Below are 14,771 nucleotides of genomic sequence, written 5' to 3'. Positions count from 1 at the left end.
TAGCACAAGGGTTACATACATTTTGCGTTTGCATTCTCTGTAATTTTGGTTTATTTAAAATAAATTTTGTCATTTTTGGTTAGATTTGAACATGTCAGATAACTGAAAAAATATGATGGTAAAAGGTTTGATCATCTATGTGATTGTTTTAATTTTAGAAAACAAACATATTCTTTTCTTCTGTGGCACAACAGTGTCTCGTTGATATTCAGAGAAAAATTTCTTTAAGTAAACAAATTTAAAACCGTGACTTTGGTTACATACTCTTTCTTCTTTTTTAAAAGTTCAACACCAAAGTTGTCATGTTTACATTCAATAGTAACAGGAGAATAAAGATGAGACAAACCGAAGTCTTAAATGTTTTACTTGATTTTCTAGCCTTTTTAATGAAAGTAAATCTGCTGAAGGATCTTATTTGACGCAAGGTGTATTTTACTTTGAAAGCAACTTGTATGTGCTGTTGTAAAAAGTAAAATTAAGTTAATATTGTTAAAAAAATAACAATATTATAAATTGAGAATTCAATTATGATAAAGATTTAAAAGCTACATTTATAAATGTACAGTCTACAAAACATCAATAATTTGTTTTTTGATCATTGTGAAATGGAACTTTGTAGCTCTCGCTTGGTTTTGGTCAGTAAACAACTTGCCCAAATGGCTTTTTTGGCTGAAAGGTTGCAGACCCCTGTTTTACATATTTTATTTTGCTAAAAAATTCCATATTGTTGTAGGGCACTGTTAGTTTTGTAAAACTATGTAAAAAATACAGGTCTGAGCAGACCTTTGTGTAGCTTCACGAAGGGCCACAGTATTCTGTATGTGCACCAGGAGCATTCTTTTGGTCGGGATTTGTAGATACAGTACAGTTGGGCAAAAAGTATTTAGTTAAAATTGTGCAAGTTCTCCCACTTAAAACAATTTTGTTTCTGGTGTCCTCAGACAGCTCTTTGGTTTTGGTCAAATAGAGTTTGGAGTGTGACTGTTTGAGGTTGTGGACAGGTGTCTTTTATATAGGTAACCAGTTTAAATAGGTGCCATTAATACAGCTAACGAGTGGAGGACAGAGGATCCTCTTTCAGAAGAAGTTACAGGTCTATGAGAGACAGGAATCTTGCTTGTTTGAAGCTGACCAAATACTTATTTTACACCATAATTTACCAATAAATTCTTAAAAAATCAGAAAATGTGATTTTCTGGATTTTTTTCTCATTTTTTCTCTTTTAAAAAAAAATAATTTTCACAATATAAATCCTTAAGAATGTACAGTATGTTGGCAAGTCTTTTGAAAAAGAATAACATTTGGCCATCACTTGTCACCTCATAATACAAAATACCAAAATACTTCAACATTTAAAAATCCCTAGAAAATTATCCAAACTGAGGTTTCTGTTAACTAAAATCCTTGACTTCTTATCACAGGTTACACAAACATTCCTGTTTTCATTAAAAAAATAACAGTTTATTTATTATAAATCATCTGATGAATATTTAAAAAAAAGATTAAAAAAAGAAAAAATGCTGGAGATTCTCTTTTTCTATTTGAAATTTTGCTGCAATTTAATTTGATTTTCTCAATTCAAAAGGCAAACCCTTTAGGTTTACAAAATAAATTAAATTCATGAAATCCTTTTTCTTTTACTTAAATTTAACATTTCTATTTGTGTTTTCTTTAAACATTTCACATCCTGAATCAACTGCCTGTGACAGACTGACGACCTGTCCAGGATGAGTCCCGCAAATTTAGAGGATGGATGGAGGGATGGAGGGATGGATGGATGGATGGATGGAGGGATGGAGGGATAGAGGGAGGGATAGAGGGAGGGATGGATGGATGGAGCTGTCCACACCTTGTGCCTTGATTTTCCTGGTTGTCATGGAGATTCAAATGTTTGGTCTTCCTGTACTCTCTCTGCTAAAAGACATCTGTGCTTTTATTTTGTCTTCTACTTTTTCTAAGATGAGTTTCATTTTTTTATTTTTATTTTTTAAATCTTGCATTGTTTACTCAAGAAAGATGTGACAAACTGCAGTAGAATTCAGTTGCCTGATTCTCAGAAGAAGCCAAACGACCCCCCAAACACAGTCATGACAACAGATTAGTCATGATCTGTTATAATCTCTGTTTTTATTGATTTACACTACCAAACACTAGATTAACATGCTCTGGTGACATGAAATGAGGTAATGTTGGTGAAGTTCAAAGTCTTTTATCGCCTAACTGCAGTGAAATGCTGCTGCTGCTACTGCTGCTGGCTGAACTCATCCGGCTTAGTCTGGTCTCCATGAACTTTGTGATGATTTAGCGTGGAACTGTGTGAAAGGTCAAACACACTGACACACTGACACGGCAGACCACACTTTCAGCAACTTCTCTTTCAGGCTCTGCACTGTAGAGACATCTTCTATATTATTCATTTGGAAAATGTATTCACATTATTATTGTTTTTTTTAGACATAAATAAACTATAAATTGGCTTAGATCATTGTAAATCTGTGACCCCATTTGTACAGAAACATGAAAAAGTCACATTTATGCAGTTATGAATGTCTGTATTTGAAAAATGTGTCCTCATTTCACTTGTTTTTTTCTTTCTTTCCATTTTATAACTTTTACTTTATTTTCTCACGCTAACTATGGTGGCCGAGACCTGCCATCACAGCAAAAAGTAACTGTGCAAGCACAAAAACAAATTCTGCAAACAAAAAAAGAAACTCTGCAATTAAAAAGAAAACCCTGCTGCAAAAAGAAAGATGTTGCAAATAAAAGAAACGCTACAACTAAAAAGAAACGCTGTTGCAAAATAAGAAGAGATGTTGCAAATAAAAAGAACACTGCAGAAAGACCAAGTGGATTATCTGGAAAACGTTTTTATCCATGCACCGCTGTGAGAAGGAGAAATAAAAACAGACACTTAAGAGAGGAGAATGGAGTTCTGTAGCTTTACTCCGATATGCAGCAAAACACAGTTACTCACCCCCGCACAGTTTCCCTCCAGAGCAGCATCTGCCCCAGACAAACACAACTAACAAAAGTTTCTGAAAGCCTGGAATGAAAACATATCCAAGTGGAAATAACTGACGGAGAAACACTGGACCTTAGAATGCAGAACCATCATGTAACCATCGATTTAAGCATAAATTGCAATGGAATTGTTATTGCTCATTTCAGAGGTCTTTGTTTCTCGCACACATTGTACTTCTAAACTAGCAGGAGAGTGTGTAAGCAGATGGATAACAGGAAGTAGGGGAAGGCTTCTTCTGCACCAACAATACCACCCACAACTCAGGGGGGAAATTCTAATGAACTACTGCTGCTCTGCAGAAACTATAAAAAGACACAAGCTTTTTGATTTTGGCTAGAAACATCACAATCATTATTAAAAGACCACTGGAAACACTTCTTCGGTCATTGAGCACCTGAGATCCAGTATAATGGGCAAGAAAAATGGTTGGTTATTTTTACAAATTTGAAGTTGAAGAGGTCAAAGAAGGAATACAAGTGTGCACTATTTTTTGGAAAAATATATACAAATCTTCAAGCAACAAGCAGATATGTAACAGTCAATAATTCAACAAAAAGAACTAAACCAAAATCAAACCAGCTCAGTGTAAACCTCTCTTTTTTATTGGTGCAAATGCACTTTTGATTTTTAAATTTTATTTTCAAAGTTTATTTAAAGTTTATTATTATGTGTGTTTTTCTGTTTTCACTATAATAGAACAACCTAAAGACACATTTATGTGCAGACTATCAATACTCACAGTTGAAACCTATTAAATATCAATCCTAGTTCATGCTAATAAACTTCAGCAGGTCACCTTGACCTGAATATTTATTGGGCTCATAATCGCCCACATCTTAATTACTGGAACTAAGAGGTTCTTCATTTGGTTCCTATTGAGTCATTCTCATTTGCATTCACAATTATTTGATTTATCTGTCCAAATGGTGAAAATGAAAGCCTCCATGCCTGTGAAGTTCTTCCAAAACAAATGGAAGAGCGCCACGACGTCCCTTCAAAAAAACTTGGTCAAAAAGACAATAAAATTACGTTACTGTCCCCAGGTCAGGTTTGAGGGAAGGCAAAGATAAAACATAGAAAGTGAAGTAAAAAAAAAACTGAAGACAACTGTGACAGCTCTTCGGCTCTGCACAACCAGTTTAGCAAACAGCAAATTGAAGGAAAGCAATTAAGACCCACTCCAAGGAAAACTAAATTTTTTGGTGTTTTTAACATGTTCTTGTGACATTTTTCTTATGATGGAGAACATATATAAAAACAATCAATCTTAAAACTGCATACCTGAGTATTTCTTCATTCAAATCGATGTGAATCAAGAGCAGACCAAATGCAATCGGAAAAATTGTGTTTTGTTTAGTCAGTGTTGTCAGTGTGCGTGGTCGGCACATCCATTCTGGAATTTTTAAGACTTAAAAATTGATCATCAAAATAAAAAAAATAAAATAAAACTGGCAACGCCAATAAGTTAATCTATGACAGCTTGAAATCACAGAACCCTTTAATTTAATACCCCCTATAAAGCGTTTGCTAAATGACAATTTATATTTCAGACAATAAAACATTATAAAACAGGCTAATGATTTACAGTAGCCAACCCTGCGCGCTGTAGGTTTCCATCATCCCTCTCTCTTGCGCTCTGGCGCATGAGGCAATGTTGCGTAATCGCTGCAAAAAGTGTCCAGCGTGTCAGCACAACCGGAACTAGACGGACCCGAACCGGTGAGCTGGATAACCGCAGGGATCCATCCCCGCTGATCACGCACTGTACAAAACATGTAAGTACTTGTGAGGCTGGACATGTGGCTCACAGCTGTTTGGGGTCTTTTGTGTCGGGGGGGGGGGGGGGGGGGGGGGGGGGGTGTTGGTCTGATGGTCTGCAGACCCTTGTCCCTCAGTTTCATTGATTGATTAATTATTCACGCGGCTCCCCTCCCTGTCATCGTATTGGATGCATCCTAATGGCCAGTTCTCCATCTGGCGGCCACCTCCTCCACGCGCCACCGGTCCTGTTATTTAAAGTGCGCTCTGTCATGGAGCAGCCTTTACTCAAGTGAAAGGGATTTCAAACTATCAGCTTGTGAAATCACTCAAAGACAACCATGGAGAAAGGTAAAAATTAATAATAAATGAATAAAACACTTTGGTGAGTTCACATGATGACACCAAAGTTGTAGGCTTTTGTTGGAGCTGCCACGTGCTGTTTTTGTTGTAACTGTCCACTCAGCTGCTCTAAGTAATCCGCCTGTGAGCAGGAATGTCAGGGATGTGGCTGATGCTTTCAGATCTGTTGTCCTCACAGGTGACCTGCAGTTCTTTTTGTTTTTTAGAAATACTGACAATATAGCTTATATGTAAACAGGTGAGGAATAAATGTTTTAGGCTGCTTGAATGATTTAAGTGACAGAATAAAATTTGTCTAGCTTAGTCTAGCTTTTTTAGCAGAATACTACATGTAAATGTCATTTTCCCTAATTTTTTGTTCATTGGTTAATGATGTCATTGAATTCTTTCAAAAGATGATCCGATTCAAGAGGCTCTGAAAATATATAATTCCATCTATTGGCATTTTTAAATTATGTTCAAGAGAGAAAGAGTTTGAGGGATTTGTTTGCAAAATATGTAAATTTCCTAAAATATATAGGTTTAATTAAGCTTTTTGACATGAAATGTAAACTTTTTTTGTGAAAGTGAATGGAATCGATTGATAAAAGCACCCAAATGTTTTTCTAATGCAGGGCGTTTAGTGGAAAACAGAATGTGGGCCAGTCCTGGTGCGCCACATCACTGTATGTCTGTGAGGTTGCTTAATCAGGTCTGATTAATGGTTAATCCAGCATGCAGATTACAAGTTTTGTAACAACCACGTTCACTTGTATAATGAAAAGTGAAAAGTAGAGCACAGTATTCATTATTTATTTTGGATTTATTATAGAAGAGAATTTCCTTTTTTCTGTTTACAGTTGGGTAACGTTGAGTGACAGTTATATTTCTACTGCTGTCAAACATTGATGGAGCCCTGAAAAGTATTTCACACTTTCATATTGTTGGTGTGTTTTGTTTTTACTTCTGTTGAGCAGCAGTTCCTGCTTAACGCCGGGAGGAAGTCTTTGTTTGCAGTTTTTTTACCCAGCTTTATCTGTGCTCAACAGTTCGCTGCAACATGACAGAGTTTTGGAAGGAGCACTCAAAGGATGCCACGGTGGAGGAGATGATGCTGGATTCTCGTGCCAAGGAGCTGACTGAGTACGAGCTGCCGGAGATCCTCTCCATGCTGCCGCCTCTGGCTGGCTACCGAGTGCTGGAGCTGGGAGCCGGGATTGGGTGAGCAAGCAGCTGCCGCTTTATGTTTACTTTCACATTCAAATGGATAATTTTGACAACTTTAGAACCAATTTATGGCCTAAAAATAACTTTTTTCTCGAAGACTCCACATAGAAACTATCACATTGGAAATGGACAAACTGAAAATATGGTTTAATGCAAGTAAGCTTTCACTAAAATTAAGTAAAACAAAAATGATGCTGTTTAATAACCATTCCAAGAAAATATAAATGTTGATATGCACGTTAATGGGGAAAACGTGAAATAATTCATGAAAATACATTTCTTGGGTTTATTATTGATGACAAACTAAACTGGGAAGCACATGTCAGATACAGTATCTGCTGACTCAATTGCAGAAGCATCTCAGTTTAATGCTAAACTGGTTCTGGACCACAAATCTCTCCACACTTTTTACTGTGCACTATTTTACCATATCTTTTTTTAATTGCATAGAAGTTTGGTGAATAGTTATAAATTTACCTTATTTTCACTTTCAATAAAAGAGCAAGACAAATGATTCTCAAGGTTTCCTTGATCACACAAACAACTTCCAGTCAAAAGAACTCAAACTTTATGATTTAGTAGAACACCGTCCAGCTCAAAATATTCAAAGTAGAAAAAAAATATAACCAAAAATATACAAAAGTTATTCGTCAAGAGAGAGGAAAATTTATTAAGGCACACACAAATGATTCTGTTTATCCGTATGTGGAAGAAGAACAGTTTGAAAACAATGTCCCAAGATAAAGGAGTCTAAGAAAAAATATAGAAATAAGATTACTTAATAAATATGTACACATACAAAAGAATAGTATATATCTGTAAATATGTATCAATATAAAGTCTAATTGTGTGGGGGTGCACTTAGGTGTTCTGGGGAATAAGATTTAAATGGAACCAAATGAGTGTTTCTATGTGTACATTTATCTATATGTATAATTACATGTGTGTATATGGGTATCTGAATATGTACTCATTAGAGCGGGAATAGAACTATAATAGACAGTGGGTCTAGTGGGTGTGGTAGTAAATCTGACATAGGGTGAGAATATGTAAGGCTTCTCACTCTCTTTCTGATATTTTTTGTATTTTTGATGTCCTGTCTTTCCTTTTAACCTTAAGTATGTGTCTGAAATAAAGTCATCCTTATGTCTAAGTATTCCTTTATTTCCACTGACGTGTGTCTACAGCCGTTATACCTGCCACCTGCTGACCAAAGCTGCTCATGTGACCGCTGTGGACTTCATGGAGAGCTTTGTGCAGAAGAACAGGGAGAGCAATGGTCACCATAGCAACGTGACTATCATACAAGCTGATGTCACAAAATTAGATGTCCCCCAGCACAGGTACATATTTTTAAAACACACCATGCAATTGGTCTATTGTTTTTTTTTATTGTTTTTTTTTTAAGTATTTTTTTTTAAGTAGTAAGTAAGTAGCAATGAATCATGAACAACCATAAGATCTTTGAAATCTTATGGTTGTTCATGATTCATTGCATTTTGACCACTCAGCTTTAATCTGTTCAGTTTTTTAGAAAATGTGTTACGAAACAAAAAAGTCAACTTCTAGAATTCCTTTTTTACAATAAATGTGTCAAATGAAGCAATGAAAGCTGCTAAAGAGTCTTTTATAAATACTCACATTTATTTTTTAATACCAAAATAATGCATTGAAAAAAAAAAGTAGGAAAAAAGGTCTGACATTTACAAAAAATCAAGGAAGGTGTTGCTCCTGTTTTTTCCTTTTTGTCTTTCTATTCTTTTCCTGAAACTTAAACTGACTCTTTGAGATGTTGCTGGGGATTGAAGGTGGATTGAAGGACAGGCAGAGACACACTGTGAACGTACAAGTCTATGACAGTTAAGTAAGACATGGAAAGCCATCTGTTTAATATTTCCTTAAACGTTTTTCATTTTCATTTCTTATTTTCATTTCTTCTCATAAATGTCATTATCAAGGCTTTCCACTGACTGGAAGACATCAAATCGGGTCCAAAAATGATTAAATTTACATATTTTAAATGCTTTATTTTTTCAGTGACAAATGTAAAGTTCTATTCTCATAATATATTTTTCTCAGGATTTTTACTTTTCTCTCATGCCAAGTTCACACCACCCTCAGCAACGCGCATTAAAGAAGCAACTTTCAATGTAAAGTCTGTGTAAACGTGCGTATAGTGTTTCTGTGTTCAAAACTCTCGCGTTTACGCATAGCTATGCAAATTCCTACAGTTTTCAAGCTCTTTTTACAAAATGTGCAGCTATTTAATGCCCGTTGAAAGTTTAACTAATTGAACTTTGATCAATCACGGTCTTTGATTTGGTAAAGCTGTATGAAGGGCGTTCTTTTTAATTCACCGAAGTGCCAACCATTTGAAAATTAATTACAGAGGAATTATACGACACCAAGTCTTTCATAATTCAGAATAGAGCTGTGAAAGAAAAGCCTGGTGCAAGATTTTCCAGGTTTGCACCGCATCGACATTTTGCACCATTGGACAGAGACATGAATGTGCGTGACATGCTCTGTGTGAATGTGGTAGCATCACAGTTTTTCACCAGAATGATTGTTATACAAAGAAATATATAACTAAGAGAATGTCATACTAACAATTATTAGTAGATGACAACATTACTCCTTAAGGGCAGACTAATAAAGACCCAGCCTTACTAACCATACCATCACACTACCTCCATATGTTTCCGTTGCGGTTAGTCATGAGCTGTTCAATGAAGTGCTACATCTTTTTTGGCTCTCCAGTGTCAACTTCATCTTCTCCAACTGGCTGCTGATGTACCTGAGTGATGAAGAGCTGAAGGCTGTTATGGAGAAAATGCTTAACTGGCTGCAGCCTGGTGGCTTCCTGTTTTTCCGAGAGTCCTGCAACCATCGATCAGGTACTCAGCTTTCAATTCCGATTGACTGTGTTTTACATTTCTGTTTTGTAACTATCTTTATCAAATCCAATTCATTTCCACTTTCTCTAAAGGTGACAGCAAGAGAGATTTTAACCCCACCCTGTACCGAAGCGAGGCTCAGTACACCCACCTGGTTTCATCACTGGAGGTGGAGGCCCCACAGGGAGGACAAAAATTTGGTTTTGACATTGTGTTGAAAAAGAAAGTCCAGACATATGTTGAGGTACTGCAGATTATTTATTCAAAATACAATTCAGAGTGACCCAAAAAAGTGCTACTAAAAGCTCCTCTTTCCTCTTCATCATCCTGTTTCAGATAAAGAACAATCCGAATCAGATCTGCTGGCTGCTTCAGAAAGTTCCCCGGTCTTCTGATGCCCAGAAAGGATTCAATACGTTCCAGCAGTTTCTAGACAACCAGCAGTACACCAGACGCAGCATCCTCCGCTATGAGAAGATGTTCGGGGCTGGTTACGTTAGCACAGGCGGACCTAGCACCACCAAGGTAGGAAAAACATCTGCAAAGTTCAAACATATTTTTTTAATCAAACCTTTTACAGTTTTCCATCTTTTTCTTTTCTGAAACAAACATTAGCAAAAAGTTCAAGTTTACAGTTTTCAAGAAGGAACCTGGCTGCAAACATAGGAGGAAATTATACAACTTATCCTAGCCCAAGTGTTCAGAATTGTAAAAAAAATAAAAACTTTGATTAAAGCTTAAAATGGGAAAAACCATAATTATTTGTTGACAGTTAAAATAAAGGCTTTTAGCGATATTCCAGGACGTTTGGTTCCGGTCGAGGACTTCTGGTTCCGGCCATTGATGTCTACAACCACATCCTCTTGCAATTTTCAGTCTTGTTGAATAAAAGGTTTGAACTTTTTTCTCCACAAGAAAGTAAGAAATGATGGGACATTGAAAGGGCATCACATTTCAGAGGGCATTACTAAAAATGCGATACAAAAAACAAAAAATGTTTTGTTTTTTCCTCTTTTTCTTCAAATTACTTCCAAGATTTAACTTTAGTTATTTAGGGGTTTAAAGGTAATTAATAAGGAAACAGTTGCTCAGTCAATCAGAAATAAGTGTTATATGTAATGTCTTTAGTATCGTGAAAATATTACATTAATTCCATATGATAAATGGCGTTTTATTTATATAGCGCCTTACAATCTTCCTAGAAGACCCAAAACTCTGTATAATCACAGTCTCCAAACACTGCCAAATGTCTGCCAAACACTGGTGCCAATCTATAGCCACCCGGAGCAATGTGTGGTTATGTGTCTTCCCAAGGTACCTTCAACACGTGGGAAAGGTTGACCGCTCTACCTCTGCACCATTGCTGCCATATTACACTACTTCAGAATTTTTAAGAACTAAAAGATTCGTATTTCCCAAACAGGAGTTTGTCGACCTTCTGAACTTAAAGCCTGGCCAGAAGGTTCTGGATGTTGGCTGTGGCATTGGTGGAGGAGACTTCTACATGGCAAAAGTAAGAATGCCCCGACACTTCAACAAGGTAATAATGCTGATAACTGCAATATCAACGATGACAAATAACTTGTTCTCAGACCTTTGGGGTGGAGGTGCTTGGCTTGGATCTGTCTGACAACATGGTGGAAATCGCTGCTGAGAGAGCACTAACTGAGAAACTGCCAACAGTATGTAGAGTACTAGCCATGCTTGAAACCAGATGCTTTTATTCTGACAGTAGTGTGTAAAGGAAAGCTGTGATATCTGCTTTACTTCAGGTGCAGTTTGAGGTGGCTGATGCCACCAAGAGGACGTTTCCTGAAGGTTCATTTGATGTAGTCTACAGCCGAGACACAATCCTGCACATTGATGACAAACTGGCGCTCTTTAGACGGTTTCATGTGAGTCATATCTCGTTTAAATGAGTCCAAGCTTTCAACTGATATTGTTTCCAGACTGTTACAAATTTAAGTGACGAACAATGTATCACAAATGAATGTAAGCAACAATTTCACCTTCTCTTTTTGTAATGAGTCACTCCTCCATTTTTGGCTTCCAGTCGTGGCTAAAACCAGGCGGCCAGCTGCTGATCAGTGACTACTGTTGTGGGGAGAAACCCTGGTCCCAGGCGTTTGAGTCGTATGTCAAACAGAGAGGCTACATCCTCTACACACCTGCACAGTATGGGAAGGTAATTCAGCGCTCTGCACAAAAATCCAGGACTTTCCATATTTTTTGGAGTATAAGTCACGATTTTTTACGTAGCTTGGCCGGGGTGCAGCTTGTGCTCAGGTGCGACTCACTTGATTTAAAAAAAAAAATCAATACCAATAACCAGTAGAGGCCCCTGTAGGTGTGTGCATCACTTTTTGCCACTGATAGAAATGCAAAAGAAGAATCCTCGAGTTTCTTGCTCCAGGTTTTTTTTTTTTTTACACAGCTCTGGTTTGATATATGAAAGGCTTGGTGTCAAATAATTCCAGCCAGGCACAAACCAGTAATTAATTTGTACTCTATAATATATCTTTTTTAAACAGGTGGTACGACTGTGAATTAAAAGGGACATCATTCATGCATCACTACCAAATTCAAGTCCCTGATTGGTCAAAGTTTGACTGGTTTAACTTTCAATGCTCAGTCGATGGGAGCGCATTTTGTACGTAGAACCCAAAAACCATCTTGGAAATGTGCACAGCGACACATGAACGCCACAGTTTGAACGTGGAACCCCAAAGCATACAATTATACAGACTTTTCATTGGAAGTAGTTGCTGGAACACGCATCTGTGTGTAATTGGCGGAATTGCTCCAAAGTGACACAGATGATGAAGACTTCAATGGATTTAGAGATTTGATGTGGTATAAAGAGTTTAGTTGACTTATTAGCATTTTTATTTTATGGTTATCTGAATAATTGTTCATATGTTGCGCTAATATACTAGATTTTTTCTATGTTACATGAAGCTAAATAAGCATTAATGTGTTATGGTAGTGAAGCATGTAGACATTCAGTCTGTTATTGTTATCTATCCCATTAATATAATTTGCCTTCCAAGATAAAATGTCCACTTTGGGTCCCATATTTTCTTATACTTATACCCCAGAGCAATTTCTAAATTATTTTTTATGCTTTAATATTGTTTTGGCTGCTGTGACTTAAATGTCTGAAAAATACAGTGTGGATAAGACTACTGAACTAGTTGTTGGTGGACTTTAAATTTAAATAAAAAACCTCTTCTTATGATTATATTGCACCCAACTTGATGTTTTAGCTTAATAGATATCTGCTTTTCTTCTTGAAAAATGCTTCTAAATGACACCAGTATTGAGATTCTTGCAGACTTTTTTATAGTTTTAATAAGTCAATGTTATTAATGATCTACACAGAATACATAAGAACAGGGGCTCTGCTATTACTTTTTAGTTCAAAAGGAATCCCGTACTTTACAATATTACTGTCAGAATTGTAACCTGACTCAAGGTTTACTTAGAAATCCCTTTCTTTGTAACATCTGCAGACATAAATCATAACAATTTAAAGTGAAAAAAGTACTACAAAAAGTATTTCACACTTAGATGAGGGGCAATATGGTCTGGTAAATAATTACTAAAAAGGATTATTTATTTTATTGATGTGAACAGGAAGCACAACTAGAGGAGCAACCTTCAGTTAGTTAATACAATTAAAATACAGGCTTTTTCTAATGTTTTCTCATATTACCTTTTCATTAAACTCACAGCACCTGTTGTGTTCTTAATAAATACAAGAAAAAGGGTTGCATTCTGCAGGTTTTTGTAGATTAACAGATCAATGTGGAGCACGGCTCTTTCTCTTTACAGTTCTTTTGTTTGTTTCCAAAGTAGCATTTTGTTAAAACTTATTTCTGAAATTATTTTTGCATTTTTTGAAAAGTTATCCTTTATCTGTTTTGTAGTGATCTTTGAACAAACATCAGCTGCTGCTTTTTGAAAAGAGAGTTATTACTCTCTGACTAACACTATCGATACTCCCTTTGAAGTGCTTTCATTTAAAACAGAGACCTTTACCCATCCTTAATGACATAAGCTTTTATATATCATTGATAAACACTATCAATAAACATTCAAAGATATAGTGGACAGAGTGTGTTGCTCTCGTATTCCCGTGTTTCCTGTCTTTGTTTTTTCGGTTCAGTTCATCCAGGAGGCAGGTTTCTGCGAGGTTCGAGCAGAGGACCGGACATCACAGTTCATACAGGTGATTAAAGACGAGCTGAAGAAAGCAGAGGCCATAAAAGAAGAATTTATTCAGGTGAGTATGAGCTTGTATGCAATGTACGTTTGTAAGTATAGACCCCTTACACGTGATGTCACACACATGATAAAAAAATAAAAGACCTGCAAGGTCTGTTACGGATTAAAACAGATGTCTGGCACCTCTTCCTTACGGAAACGGCACACATCTTCTAAATATGTATCACTTTTAATACAAATAAAATGTTTGACCATGAGCCAAATTGACACAAAATGATCACTAAATTGTCTGCTGGCATCTAGGCTGCCATCCTTCCCGTTTGACCGCAGCGATCCATCGTTTTCTGTCTTCATCCAGTAGAAATAGTAAGATGCTTGAATTTGGAGTTTTTCTTTTGCAACAACCAACAGCAACGCATGAGTACCATGATGACATTTAGAGGCTATATCTCTACACCAAAGTCACCAATTCTTTCAATCAGATGTAGCAAAACAACATGTGCTTCCAAAAAGGCAAATAACGTGATGTTGCTGGAAGGGGTTTATATTGTGATATGAAGAAAAAAATTTCCAATCTATAACTTGTGCAGGCCTTTGTACACTCTTTGATTCTTGCAGGAATTCTCGGAGGAGGATTACCTTGCAGTAGTAAATGGATGGAAAGAGAAATTGGAACGCTCCAACACCGGAGACCAGCGATGGGGACTTTTTTATGCTACAAAAAACTGAATGTTAATAATTCTTCTTGTTTTACAACTACTTTCACTAATGACAAATTTATTCTGTTTGTAAAATATTCTGGCTTCTCACACTTTAAAAATGATTGACCTATTTTTCTTGTTTTTTTTTTGTTTTTTTGGTCAAAATAAAACTATTTTAACAAAATAAAAGTGTGGTCATTATTTAAAAAATAGCCATTCTTATAGTATTCCTAACATATAAAACAAGTAAATGTGCAAAATTGTTGCAAACAATTATGTCCTGTTATGTTGAGGTGCATCAAATCTAATCAAGCAAAGTCAGCTCCGTGCCCAGGTCTGCAATGATCCCAACAACTGGTGGCAGCATTTTAGAACAACATTCTTCATCAAGCAGGAACATTTTGATCCGATTTCGCAACCAAGTTGGCAGCAAGTAATCAAGGGCTGAAGATTCAGTTTGAATTGCCTTTTTTTTCTACGTTTTAACTATTATGGTCCTAAAATGGTTCAAAAGTGCTTAGACTGTTTAAAAAAAACGTAGAATGTGTAGACTTTTGGGGACAGTCAAAAGTTCAAAACTTGTCAGTCCTGTAA

At 36.3% G+C, this 14,771-nt stretch overlaps 1 protein-coding gene across 2 annotated transcripts; it reads left to right on the top strand.

The window, feature by feature from the left end:
* Positions 1-4,662: 4,662 nt before the first annotated feature.
* On the top strand, positions 4,663-14,366 carry pmt (phosphoethanolamine methyltransferase). Of its 2 annotated transcripts, none has more exons than XM_023959093.2 (12): positions 4,663-4,800; positions 6,175-6,346; positions 7,540-7,695; positions 9,113-9,249; positions 9,342-9,493; positions 9,586-9,774; positions 10,673-10,762; positions 10,842-10,931; positions 11,022-11,144; positions 11,303-11,434; positions 13,418-13,534; positions 14,095-14,366. In XM_023959093.2, the coding sequence occupies exons 2-12, from the start codon at positions 6,186-6,188 to the stop codon at positions 14,203-14,205; spliced, it is 1,458 nt and encodes a 485-aa protein (XP_023814861.1). In that variant the 5' UTR covers positions 4,663-4,800; positions 6,175-6,185; the 3' UTR covers positions 14,206-14,366. The 2 variants fall into 2 exon arrangements, with proteins under 2 accessions (XP_023814861.1, XP_023814860.1); XM_023959092.2 differs by lacking the exon at positions 4,663-4,800 and adding an exon at positions 5,002-5,134.
* Positions 14,367-14,771: the final 405 nt, after the last annotated feature.

The sequence above is a fragment of the Oryzias latipes genome, chromosome 10 (genome assembly GCF_053564925.1).
Source record: "Oryzias latipes strain Hd-rR chromosome 10, Olatipes_Hd-rR_3.1".
NCBI lineage: Eukaryota > Metazoa > Chordata > Actinopteri > Beloniformes > Adrianichthyidae > Oryzias > Oryzias latipes.
Note: the sequence above shows the minus strand (reverse complement) of the source record. Positions and strands in the feature narration are given on the sequence as shown.

Excerpts from the sequence above, each read along its gene's own strand:
- pmt (XM_023959092.2), top strand. Across the intron at positions 10,763-10,841 it reads GAGACTTCTACATGGCAAAA|ACCTTTGGGGTGGAGGTGCT; the intron begins GTAAGAATGCCC and ends ACTTGTTCTCAG. Across the intron at positions 10,932-11,021 it reads TAACTGAGAAACTGCCAACA|GTGCAGTTTGAGGTGGCTGA; the intron begins GTATGTAGAGTA and ends GCTTTACTTCAG.